Source organism: Enhydra lutris, unplaced genomic scaffold, assembly GCF_002288905.1.
Source record: "Enhydra lutris kenyoni isolate GAN:26980312 unplaced genomic scaffold, ASM228890v2 scaffoldscaffold5, whole genome shotgun sequence".
In the NCBI taxonomy this organism is placed as follows: domain Eukaryota; kingdom Metazoa; phylum Chordata; class Mammalia; order Carnivora; family Mustelidae; genus Enhydra; species Enhydra lutris.
In genome coordinates, this window is record NW_019154089.1 from 30,549,391 (window position 1) to 30,561,843 (window position 12,453).

A 12,453-nucleotide genomic window follows, 5' to 3' on the forward strand; every position below is an offset into this window, starting at 1 on the left:
CGCTGAATTCAGGCTGCAGCTCAGCTCTCTGAAATCCACAGGGCAAGGAGACTGAGAGACGAGTAAAACTGCAAGACCGTCCTTGTTGGGAGACCCCAGCGGCTAAGATGGGCTGAAGGACTGATACACCCTGAGTTACAGGTTCAAGTGCATCAGGACGGCTTGCTGGTGTTTCTGTCTGTCCCTTCTTGATATGTAGTGAGCCACAGGCTGGGTCTCCAATATCTGGGTTCCTTCTTGCGCTTCTCAGCTCAGAGGTTAAAAAATCCAAGGGAACTACTCTAGAGACCTCAAGGGTTGATGCTCCTCCCTTTCTTGTCTCATGAATAAAGATGGAGAACAGGAGCTGGAGGTCTGCTTGGCAGTGTCATGCCAAGGCTATGAAACTTAGAGATTCTAAGTTTTGGAAGAAACCGATGTCATCGGCTTTTTAAATGACCTGTACCTGTACACAAGTGTATAATGCGTCTTGGCTTGTGAATAATTCCTTCATCACACCCAGGTGTATTGTTTTCTGTGGCAGCTATTAACAAATGACCACAAATCTGGTAAAACAGCAGAAATACATTCTCTCATAGTTCTGGAAGCCATAGGCCAAAATCAGTATGACTGAGCTAAGATCAAGGTCAGCAGGGCCACACCCCCTCCAGTGGCTGAAAGGGGAGAACCCATCCCTTGCCTCTTCCAGTGCCTGGTGCCTGGGTTTGGCCACCTCCCTCCGATCTCCTGAGAGGTGGGCTCCTCCTCAGTACGTGGGTGACCTCCCTCTGCCTCCCTGATAGCATTAAGGACCCAACCTGCTAATTAGGTTATTAATCTTCCCATCTCACGGTCCTTCATTCACGTCGACAAAGCCCCTATTTCAAATAAAGTAGTATTTCCAGGTTACAGGATTAGGACCTGATATCTTTGGGGGCATTACCAGCCTCCTACACCAGGTAAGGCAAGGTACAATCACCCCCATTTAGCAGAGGCAGAATCTAAGGGAAGAAAAACACAAAATGCTGTTTTGCCATGCATGCCAAGTGCCAAAATAAAAGCCTTCTGGACTGGTGGATCAATGATGCTGTGTAGCTGGGGAGTGGTGCCATGCAGACATGAGGGTGGGAGGGGGTGCGGCGCATAGCAGAGCCAGTGGTGGGGCTGGTGGTCTTGTCAGTGGGGCTGATGCAGACTCCCTGGGGCAGGCAATGGTGGGAAGTGCCGGTGGCAAGACATGGACGCAGAAGGGATGTACTCAGTTGTCTGCAGCAAAGCACTGGGCACTAGGTCCTAGGACCATGACTTCATGGAGAAAGCACTCCAAGAATGGGATGAATTTCCCGGAGGTCAAATCATGGCTTAGACGGGGGGTGGAGGGGAAGGGATCACTTAACCGGTGACGATCACGCCAAACACAAGGTCACACCAACAATTTCTAAAGACTGAAAAGTGTTGGGAAATTATTGGTATCATTTAAGGGCTGCCTTGTGTGACACTCTATGTCACCTGGAAGGCGGTATTTTGATAGACTCTATATAATTCAGTTTACTTAGAGAAGTATATGTTTAAAACTTAGGCTCATATACTAGTTTCCATTCCTGGACCAGTTGTGAAAGGTTTTTTGACATTGAGGATCACCCCTCACCCTAAGTGACAGAGCTCTTGGTCAGGGGTACGTGGACTCCGGGCTCCAGAGCAGGGAGCAGAAACAGTCGCAGAATGCATTTCTCCAGGTGTATTCGATGGTGTCCCTGCTTCTGCTGGCTGCGTTCAGGTGGTTGGACGTTCTCTCTGAGGTCTTTTAGCTCCTTGTCTGCTCTCATCATTCTGGAATCCACTAAACTGTGAAGTCCTGTCTCTATTTCTCCAGAGAAGCTGAGTGAGGGTGAGTGTTCCTGTTGACAGCCGTTGACGGAAGAATGGCAGTGGAGAAGAGCAGCGTGTGAGGGAGGCTGGCCAGGAGCTCTGGCTCTAAGGACCACAGACCAGAAGGTGGCATGGATCTGCCAAACCTCACTTTGTGATGATGGTCGAGGTAATGAACCGCTGGGAGCCTCATTTTCTCCCTTTGCATAATGGTGATAAGAAGCCTACCTCAGGGACGCCTGGGTGGCTAAGTTGTTAAGCATCTGCCTTCGGCTCAGGCCATGATCCTGGAGTCCTGGGATCAAGCCCTGCATCAGGCTCCCTGCTCTGCAGAAAACCTGCTTCTCCCTCTCCCACTCCCTCGGCTTGTCTTCCCTCTCTCACTGTCTCTCTCTCTCTGTCAAATAAATAAATAAAATCTTAAAAAAAAAAAAAAAGAAAGACGCCTACCTCAAAGAGTTGTTTTCTGGGTAAAGTGACAAAGCCCAGGTAAGATGTACCAGAATGTTCTCACTTTGTTGTACAGGTTTGACTGCTGTCTTTGGGCTTTCTGTATTCTTTAATTTATATACAACGAGCATTTTTTTTTCTAAATAATAAAACTGTTTTATGAAAGCAAAAAAAAAAAGGAGGGAAGCATCACGTAGTTGCCCTTGACAACTCCTGGATGAAGCTACAGTCAACTCAGGAAATGGCTCTGGCCCACAAGCTGGTCTCCTGAAGAGTAACAGCTGTTCCTAGGCCCAGCACATATGGGGAGAGGCTCATCTCGTGGCCCAACACTTAACACAGGGATTCTTGATATTCCCATCTTACAGAAGAGTTAACCAAGGTATAGAAAAGTGAGGGGATCTGCCAAGTCTACATAGGCAGGATTTGCAACCAGCCTTGGGGTTTTAGGGCCTGCACTCTGAACAACCACCTTCTCCTGGGTGCCGTTCAGCTTTGGGATCGGCCCAGGAATGCCCTCGCATCATCCCTTTGCTGCCAGCTCCAGGAAGGGCACGGGGACACCTGTAGGGCTGATCTCTGGCAGTAATTTACTAGAGCTGTGAGTCAGTCAGGGCCCTCCCAGGCTCTGCCCACGAGGCTACAACTTGGACACACTACGGGAGGGTCCTCCGTGAAGGGGGAGAGAGAGGGAGTCTGGCTGGGATGTGATCTCCTGAGGCAAGTGCCCCGGAAGATTTATCTCACACCCTGAGGGCTGCCCTGGCTCCTCTGCTGCTGGTGGACAGCGATGGCCCAAAGGGGCAGGACGCACCCAGGACTGCGAGTCGGGGACCTGGTGTCTACCCCTGGCTTTGCCACTAGTCAGTCATATGGCCTGAGGAATGCCACCCTTCTCTCAGGATCTGGGAAACAGGTTTCTAGGCCTCACTCCCATTCTCCGTGTCTCAACTTCTCAAATGAAGAGCTTAGTGTTAAAAATGGCATCCAGGAGCCATTTTAAATCCAGATTTAAAAATAAATCTCCATTTTCTGTGGCAAAGGTTTGAGCTCTGTCTCGTCACTCTATAGGCCTCCTAAGTCTGGTATTTTTATTTCCCTCAAAATAACCTTTTCAAAAGGCACCTGCAAACTTCCACACTGACCTTTCTGTGGTGAGGACACTTTGATGTTCTGCAGGGAGCTGCCATTAGCACACATTACAACAGAGTTTAGACAGGCCCCCGGGAGGACCTAATGCCACAGGGAAGCCGCAGAGCAAGTGTCTAATCAAGGCACATCCCAAGACGCCAGGCCTCACAGAGACCCTTGGCCAGGGGAGGGTCTGCAGCTCCCCAGGAAACTTTTCTTAACTTTTTGATTATCACTCCTGTGAATCACAAGGAGACTTTCATGGGTTCACTTGGATATTTTGGCTAAGAACCAAGAAGAGGAAAAAAAAAAACAAAAAAAACCCCTGACTTTTAAAAGCACATAATTTGTGTAAAATAATTCAGGTCTAAATCTGGCTGGAGCTGCTATGACAAATTTCCACAAACTTGGCAGAGGAAGATAACAGAACTTTATTCTCTCTGTATTTCTGACATGCTCTGTGATTGTCCCAATAGTGATGGCAACAAATTCTTTCAAGGCTGAGGGGACCAGGAAGGGATGGAATCTCAGAGGCAGGCACACCTTTATGGGAAATGGAAGCAGAGTCAGGATTCTTCAAAGAAGAGGAACTTGGAGGACCATCCAATCCAGGAATAGTAAGCAGTTTCCATTTCCGGGGTCTACCCCAGGTGACTGGCTGGTAGGCAGTTTCTTGGGATGCTTGTTTCTGAGCCCAACTGGAAGGAGGGGAGGGCTGTAGTAGTTTCCCCAAGCCGTTGTAACAAATTACCACAAACATGGTGTCTTAACACCATAGCATCTCACAGTTCTGGAGGCCGAAGCCTCAGCTCCAGGTGCTGGCAGGGCCACGCCCCCTCTGAAGACCCCGGGGCAGACCCCTTCTTTTCATTTTCCAGCTCCAGGTGCTGCTGGCGCCCCTTAGTTACAACAGCATTATCCCAACCTCTGCCTCTGTGTCTACATGGCTTCTTCCCTTTGTGTCCCTCTGCGTGGAAACCTCCTTCTCCTTTCTCTTATAAAGACACCAGTCATTGGATTTAGGGCTCCCCTTAAATCTAGGATGATATCATTTCAAGATCTTTACCTCATTCAATTGATAAAGACCCTATTTCCAAATAAGGTCACACTCTGGGGTTCTGGGTAGACCAGAATTTTGGATGGGACACTCATATCAACCCAGTGCCAGTGCTGGGATGGTTCAGCACGCCCGACAAGGGTTCTGGACTGGGCAGGGGTAGTGCTCCTGCTTTCCCTCTGCCATCCCCCTCGAGCCCAAACCCAGAGCTTTACAGAGGATGGAACCGAGGTCCAGAGAATAAAAGACTCTTGACCAGGGTCATACATATAATTGGAGAATGCCACAGGAGACAAGAATGAAGAAAGAAGGTGATATAGAGGGAGGGTCAGGTTGGGAGGGCTTGGGATAAAATTACTATTTTAATTGTTGGATAACTGAGATGGGCGTCTTTACATTGAGCCATTCTCCAAAGAGGGTCTAGATGGGGCAAAAAACGATCACCAGGCAATCAAAGAGGAAATTTGGCAGTCCTGGAAGAATTAGTACCATTCTGAGGATCAGTTTGCAGGAGACTGTTTGCCTTTTTTTTTTTTTCTTTTTTTTTGGCCAAAGGAATGAGAGCTCCGCTCAGTGGGCAAAAGCCTTTCCAGACTGGTCCCTGAAAGCATCGTGCGTACAGATGCCTGCTGGTTGCCATGGTGAATGATGCTGATCTGAAGAAATGAATAATGTGAGCGTTTGGGGGCGACAGTGGGATTACTCAGACAGTGGCGAGAGAGGCATCAAGGAGAGCCCAGAGCAGAGGAGGGGAGAAGGCTCCATCCCTTCAGCTTTGGTCCACTCTGTCCCTGCCTCTGCAGGCTGCGTTCTAACCAGATCCACCGCGAGCATCAGGTAAGGGACATAAATGGCTCTTCTTGGAAATGGAAATGGTTTTTCCTTTCACACTCTGCCTGGCATAGGGCCAGGCGATGGCAATACGAGCAGCTAAAAATAGGGGGAATTTAGAAACAGAAGCAGAAAAGGAAAAGCAAATAAGGGAGACTCATCTGGTCCCCAAAGCTGAAGATGCTGCTACAGTGTCTTGCCAGAAAGCTCTTAAAAATGTCTGCTGTGGAGAACTCAGTCTGCAAAGACAGCCAGCAGCAGATGCGAAGCAAACAGGAGAAAAGATTCATGACAAAACACGGGATTCCTGATCACCCCTGATGGAAGGGGTTTACAAAGGCCATTGCCTCTGTATTATAAGCAATGAATTAAGCTCTTTTCGTTGTGGTCAGAAGTGTGTTTACAAGGATGTGTGGGGCGGAGAGGACGGGAGAGGTCACAAGAAGGGAGACTGATGAAGAGAGCGCAAACAGTCTCCTTCGCAATGACCTTCCCGGGAGGGATCTGAGCACACCTGTCTTGTCCTTTTCATTACCCATGTTTCTGGGAAGAAATTTCCAACCAAACAGAAGGGAACTCTTTCCCTTCCTGAGCATTTCAGCTCACTGTCATCCTTAGAGAAGAAAAACGAGGATTGAAAAATCACTCAGTGCTGTGCTTTTCTGCAACCCACCTCCTCTAGGTAAACAGGCGGGCACGGAAATAAAAGGTTGGAGGGAGGCAGGGAGGTGAGAGCGCAGCTTGTCATGGAAATCAGTTTGGCTTCACATCCAATTCAGGTTAAAATCTGGTTGATGGGTTTTTACTAGGTCATTAAGATCTAAACCACAGGCTTCTGCATTTCACTTTCACGTAAGACAGGAAGGGGAAGGGGAGAGAACAGGGCTGGTGGAGACTGTACGTGAGCACACACAGGCTGAAGGAATATGGCTGCCCCTGAATTTTCGATCAGGGGAAATTCAGTGGAGGGGACACTCTCTTTCTCAAAGAGATAGTATTTAAGAGAAACTAAAAAGCTTGAAGATGGTGCTCTCTTACCAAAGCAGAAGGGCTGATAATCTGAAGAGGGCTCATTTGATTTGTGGAAAAACAGCAACTGGGTATTAGTACCAGCACCCAATTTGCAATGACGATCTGTAACTAAACCCAGCAACCTTGACTCTGGAAATGCTCAGAGGGTGTGACGAAGATTAAGGGAAATTTATTACAGTATGTGAGCATCAAGCAAGACACATACTAGATGTGACCTAGCAATCACTCACTAACTGTTGGTGATGACTATCATTGTTAACACTTACAGGACCAGAGGTAAGAAACAGCAGCATTTATGCTAGTCTTAGGAGCTGACTGCCTTGACCTATACAACAAATTTCCTGGGGACCTCCGGCCTTGAACAAACAAAAAAACAAAACATGAGCAGAGGCTTTGGGGAGAAATCAGCTGGCAAGGAGTGATGACGCAAATCTCCTCTCTCATGGGCAACAGAATTGAGAGGCTAAAATAGCAGTGGGCAGAATGTTCTAGATGACTGAGCTCACAGCACTGGAGGCAGAAGCAGAAGGTCTAGAAGGGATACTGTAGGTGATAGAATGGTTTGACTTGGAGGCTGCGGAGCCATGGTGACTAACAAGGGCACGTTAATCGTGTTGTCCGATTTCTTTTATTGCCTTTCTTCGTTTTTTAAAGGGTTGGAAACTATGTTGCATCTAAAGGACCTGAATCAGGGGAGGATAAGGCTGGGGGATGTGGGTGCCTCTTTTTCAGGCCGGCAGGCCAGGGCTTTGACATGAGACAGCCCCAATGTGAACTTCCGATCTCTTATTTCTTAGCTACACCTTCGCTGAGTAACGTAACCTCCTGATCCCCATTTCTTTGTGAAACAGGGGCAATCTTAGTTCCCATCATGAATGCTCAACGTATGGTGGTTATGAATATCGTACCTAAGTGCCTCAATAAGGGGATGTAATTTTTCACTTTGATTCTGGTTCTAGAATCAGGATGAACATCGAGGTTGGGAACGTTTCTCACACAGGAGCCATCATTTCCTGGTCATCCTCGGAGCCCTGCCTGGAGGACTATTACCATATTATGTATAGGCCCAACTGGAACAGCATCTTCTCCGGCTATCTTCGCTACAGCTTCCACCACGAGGAGAAGGTGCCTCGAACCATCAGCTCCGTGGTGCTGGAACACCTCGCCCCTTCCACTCTCTACTTCCTCTGCATCAGCTGCAAGAAGGCTGCCTTCCCCTATAGGCACTACTGCACCATGTTCCATACCCTGGATAAGAGTCCGCTGGCAGCTGGGAGCTCGCTGGTGGACCCCCAGATCTCCCTGTGGGTGTTGATGGCCATTCTGCTGGCCTGCTTCACAGCCGTCTTAGCTTTCATCTGCCTTCAGTTCTGGTGCATCCGTTGCCATGAGCCTCGATGGTCTTACAGAGCTGGCCACATGGAGGAAGCCAATGGGTTGGTGAGATGGCCAGAGGAGGCCCCCGCCCTTGGGCAGAGAGAGGAAGACCTGCAGGGCCTCCCCCTGGTGGAAATGCCGCGCAAGAACTCCGGAGCAGAAGCAGAACCAGAAGCCGAAGGGGAAGCCAACCAGGAAGACGGGGCTGATGAGGATGCCGCCAATCAGGATGTCCCCGACGTGGGAGCCTTACTGCAGGGTGGTGGGGGCGATCATGCTGCCATGCTGCCTCATTTTAGGGAGTGAGGGTTAGGGAGGAGGCGGCCTGCATCCTGTAGCTTAAAGCCCTCCATACAGTAGATCTTTGGTAAACATGTGTTCCTAGACCACCCTTCCGCCTCCCCTCAACGTTCTTGTCGAAGCTGTCCAGGGTCAGTGCTCCTGTGGGTCATGTGGGTTGGACGAATGCCCTATGACAAAGCTTCTCAAGCTGGAAAGCATATACCCCCAGAGTATGCCAAAGGAGAACATGGCATCTCTCAGGAGCGTCCGTTTAGGGGACCCCCGTTAGGAATGGAAAACAGCATTTTAACGCTTAAACAAACATGAATATATTATGGCACAGAAAGCAAAATTTGCATTACTTGATAAAACACAGTACTTTGAGGAAACTTTTGAGTTGAAGATGGGCTCTTTGGGGGTATGTTCTCAGTCAGCGGAGGTGGACGTCCTGTCCCCTCTGCTGTTGGGGGGATGATTTTGGAAAGATTGGGAAGCCTTGCTCTACAGTATTTTCCAGCTTTCAGGCTATCATATACCTCCTCGTACCCCATCTCCATTTTGTTTAAAACACGGGCTATCTTTACTATTATTAACAACATTTTTCTTTAAATCAACTCATTTTTAAAATCTAAACTGGATTTTAAAAGACTTATATGACTCCATAAATGAAAAACCAGTACCTCCTGCTATAAATAGAAGAGGCATAAGAATAAATACAATGGAAACAAAATAACATTAAGCTTGACTTAGATTCTATGGCCTACTAAAGACTCTGAGCTTAAGGTCTGCTCTCTTAGCTTCGACAAAAAAAGAGATTGGAGAACAGAAAGTATTAAAGACACATAAGCATCAACATAAATGTGTCTTTCTCCTTGTTATAATCACAAGGTTTGAAAGAGCTTTGGAAAGGAAGGTGTTGTTCTTACTTTGTGAGTCAGGGTCATTCAATGACATGTCTATGAACTACCCAAAATGCTGGTTCCAAGTGTCGTTGTTTAGAGAAAGCTGCCTTGACCAGACTGGCTGTCCTCGACAGGACATATGCACTGTCCCAGCATCATCCCAAGATGTCTAAGCCTGCCTGTAGGCCTAAGTGGTGGCAGCACATGGGTTCACCACACTTCCCAATCGAGGGTTCCCTGACCTAGAGGAGTACCTTTTCTTATATGTGATCAGTTCTTCTGGGTCCATCTGGGCTTACTTTTTGAAAATGGGGTCAAAGGTGGCCATTTGTATTCCATCACAAAGGAAAATGTTGTTTTCGCGGACATGTTTCACTCTTGCAGTGGCATTCTTCTCCTTCAAACCCACAGGATAAGAAACAGATCTCCTACATCTATCATAGTGTTGGTGAGACTCTGTGAACATTGCCCTCTGTCCCTACCACGGGTGTAGAAATTCGAGGAGGGTAGAGATGGTGTTTGTTTTAATCTCTGATACATCCCCAGCATGCAGAATCTAGTCCAATGTCTGGCTTATTGTGGGCGCTTAATAAATGTTTGCTTTATGAATGGCAAAGGACTGAAAGTCTAGAACAGGGCACCATTTGGGAGGCCTGGTTAATGTCAGGATGTGTATTGTGAACAAAGCAGCAGAGAGATGGGAGAAGACCTGTCTTCCAGCTCTAGCTCCAGCCTTTTGGGATTTCCTTCAGAACTCCACCTTCCCCATGGCTACCTGTCAGCAAAACCCTTGCCTTTCTGGAACACAAAATCCCAGAATCATACGAACACACTGCAGTGAATCAGCTGAGTAACAGGAGGACACAGGATGAAGACAAGAAGCCCCACACACCTACTTCCCTGCTCACCTCAGTGAAATCCTCCCAAATAATTCTCACCCAGCAAGCACCCTGCCAAGTCTGCTTTACCCCCAGCCTTGCTAGCTGTGCACAAATAAAGACGAGTATACTTACAGTTGGTTCTGCCTCTCTAGCTCTGTACCTTTTTATTTTTTCTGATTTGGGGAACACTTTTGTATTTGCTTAAGCTCACTAGTCTTCTTAGGAGGAGGACACAGGCAAGACTACTCACCTTGGATCCATAGAGGTAATAAGGCTGGACATTGGCGGGTTTATCTCTTTGCGGTTCTTGGGTAAAAGGAATGGCAGTTCGAACAAAACTAGTAGAGGAAAAGAGAGGGGGTGGGAGTTAACTGGGTCCTGAGAGCATTCTTCATGGGACACAACCCAGCCAGAGCCCTTCCTGACCAGATGCAACCACAGCGTTTCTAGGTGGCTGTCTGTAAAATGACTAAACTCTTATGACACACTCCCATTCATTCACCTGCTGTCTCCTTCCCATAGGTGGGAAAACCGTGGTCCAGACTCCCAGGCTAGCCTCTGGGCTATGGCTGCTCATAGGGACAGCGGGCAAGAAAGGGACCACTGGCTGGTCCTGGAAATGGCCTTCTCTGGGGCTCTGATCCCTCCCCCCACCCCCAGTTGGCTTCTTCAGAACAGAGTTCCACAAACTCTTTCTGGAAAGGCCCCGATAGGAAGTGTTCTCAGCTTTGCAAGCCAGATGGTCTCTGTCACCATTACTCAAGTGTGGCTCGTAGCGTGAAGTGCCCAGAAACGACTATAGATGAATGAGGATGGCGGGGTTCCAGTCAAACTTTATGAATTTCAAATGATTTTTCACTTGTCATCAAACTATAATTCTTTGGATTCTTTTTCCCAACTGTTCAAAAACGTCAATAGCATTCTTTGCTCCTGGGTTGTACAGAAACAGTTGGCAGCAAGATGTGGCCTGTGGGCGATCACTTGCAGACCTCTGCTTGAGAGGATTCAAAGTCCCAAATTGTTACAGAACCACAAGTCTGGCTTGCTAAGTGTGTGGGCTCAGGCTCATCTATGGGTTCCCTCCCAGCGCCTTCTCTTCACTCAGCACAGACTTATTGAATCCTGGCCGTGAACAGGCCCTGAGGGTACCGAGAGGACCTATAAACACATGCACGTTTGTGGGACCTCGTGGACTTGTTCTGCGGGTGAACATGTCTCTCCGCTTCCGGTAGGATTTAAACCTCTGTGAGGAATCCTCTATGAGGATAAGGTCATGTCCTCCCCTCAGTGCCTGACACAGGGCTGTGTGTGCCTACTTTGCATGAACGTATTCATGTATGTGGATATCATCATCGAAGTACCATTGGCTCAGAAGGCGCCATGCCTGCCCCTAGGCTGGGCTGTACTAACTTCCGCGGCACCGCCTCATTCCACTGGCGCCATTCCCACCATGCACTCTCGGCTCCTTGGAAACTTTGCCTGGAATAGTCTTCTCCTGTCTTTTCACCTTATTTACTCCTACTTACCCTTCACATCTCTACTCAAGCACTACTTGTCAGAGGAGGAAGCCTCTCTTGGGGTTCCCATCACTTCCCAGGCCAGATCAGGTGGCGGTGTTTTCTCTCTCACGACTGGGGCTTTCCTCCATCTCATAATTCACTCTTCCCATTTTTTTTGCCTGCATCCTCCTTGCCTGAAGGCCCTCAGAGGCAGGCTTGTTCCCTGTGGCCTCCCCACCCCCAGCACAGAGACTGTGTGGACACAGGGACTCCCGGAGACGCCTGTTCCAGGAAGGGACCGCTTCCCCGTCCCCCAGCCCACCCCGGCCCCCTGCGCACAGGGACTCCCTTACCGGTTGGTGGACCCGTTGTAGCAATAGTTGGGGAGGAAGTCGAAGTTCAGCTCCCAGAAGACGTGGAGGGTGATGCGGCCGTAGGGGGCAGACACGTTGTGGTTGGCCTCCCGGAACATGGCGTCGAAGCTGTCCAGGGTCATGTGCTTACAGAGCAGGCGGTGCGTGAGCCGGTTGATCTCCAGCAGCCACTCCAGCTCCTGCCGGAGAGAGCCCACAGCTGCTGAGGGTGTACACACACACCTTACGTGCTCCCCACACGGCCCGCTTCATCTCACGGCTTCCTCTCCCACGGGGGAGAGCCCCTCAGGCAAGCTCCCCACGCCTGACGGGAGACCACATGCGACCACATGCCCCTCTTCGGAGGAGGGATCCCCAGACTGTGCACAGGAAAGCTGCACGCCTGGCCTGGGAAGGGGGCCACAGACCACGCACGATTCCCGTCTGTACCCCCTTGGGTGGAGACATGCCCGCTTGCCTTCCAGTCTCCACACTGGTGAGGAAAAAGCTTGCTTCTCAGCGTTGCAAGTAAACAAAAGGAAGGTGGGCCTGGCCGTCACCAGGGGCTGTATGTCTGCCGTGCAGAAAGCTATCGTTTAAGAGTTATCACCTGTTACGTTCTTACTACTTGGTCAGACCACATGAAATTACTGTTTTTTTAGGTTAAATACCATTGAATAGGAGTAGTTTTGTGTGGTTCAATTTAATATACACCAAACAGTATCCTTGGCACTTAATGTGTCTTAACTCATTTAATGCTTAAGAAACCCCTTAACGCATTAGAGAAACGGAGGCTTGGAGAAGTTGAAT

The 12,453-nt window shown here is 48.9% G+C and overlaps 2 protein-coding genes across 3 annotated transcripts in view; one reads left to right on the forward strand and one right to left on the reverse strand.

Moving 5' to 3' along the window:
* LOC111140821 (cytoplasmic FMR1 interacting protein 2) overlaps window positions 1–12,453 on the reverse strand; it is a 126,308-nt gene that overhangs the window by 44,373 nt on the left and 69,482 nt on the right. For both annotated transcript variants that reach the window (XM_022493013.1, XM_022493012.1), the window contains 2 exons: window positions 11,644–11,843; window positions 10,042–10,129 (listed from right to left, as the gene is read on the reverse strand). In XM_022493013.1, the coding sequence (XP_022348721.1) occupies window positions 10,042–10,129; window positions 11,644–11,843 (288 nt within the window). The remainder of the gene's footprint in view (window positions 1–10,041; window positions 10,130–11,643; window positions 11,844–12,453) is intronic.
* Window positions 5,020–9,924, forward strand: LOC111140822 (fibronectin type III domain containing 9). Its single transcript, XM_022493014.1, has 2 exons — window positions 5,020–5,323; window positions 7,309–9,924. The coding sequence occupies exons 1-2, from the start codon at window positions 5,151–5,153 to the stop codon at window positions 8,030–8,032; spliced, it is 897 nt and encodes a 298-aa protein (XP_022348722.1). The 5' UTR covers window positions 5,020–5,150; the 3' UTR covers window positions 8,033–9,924.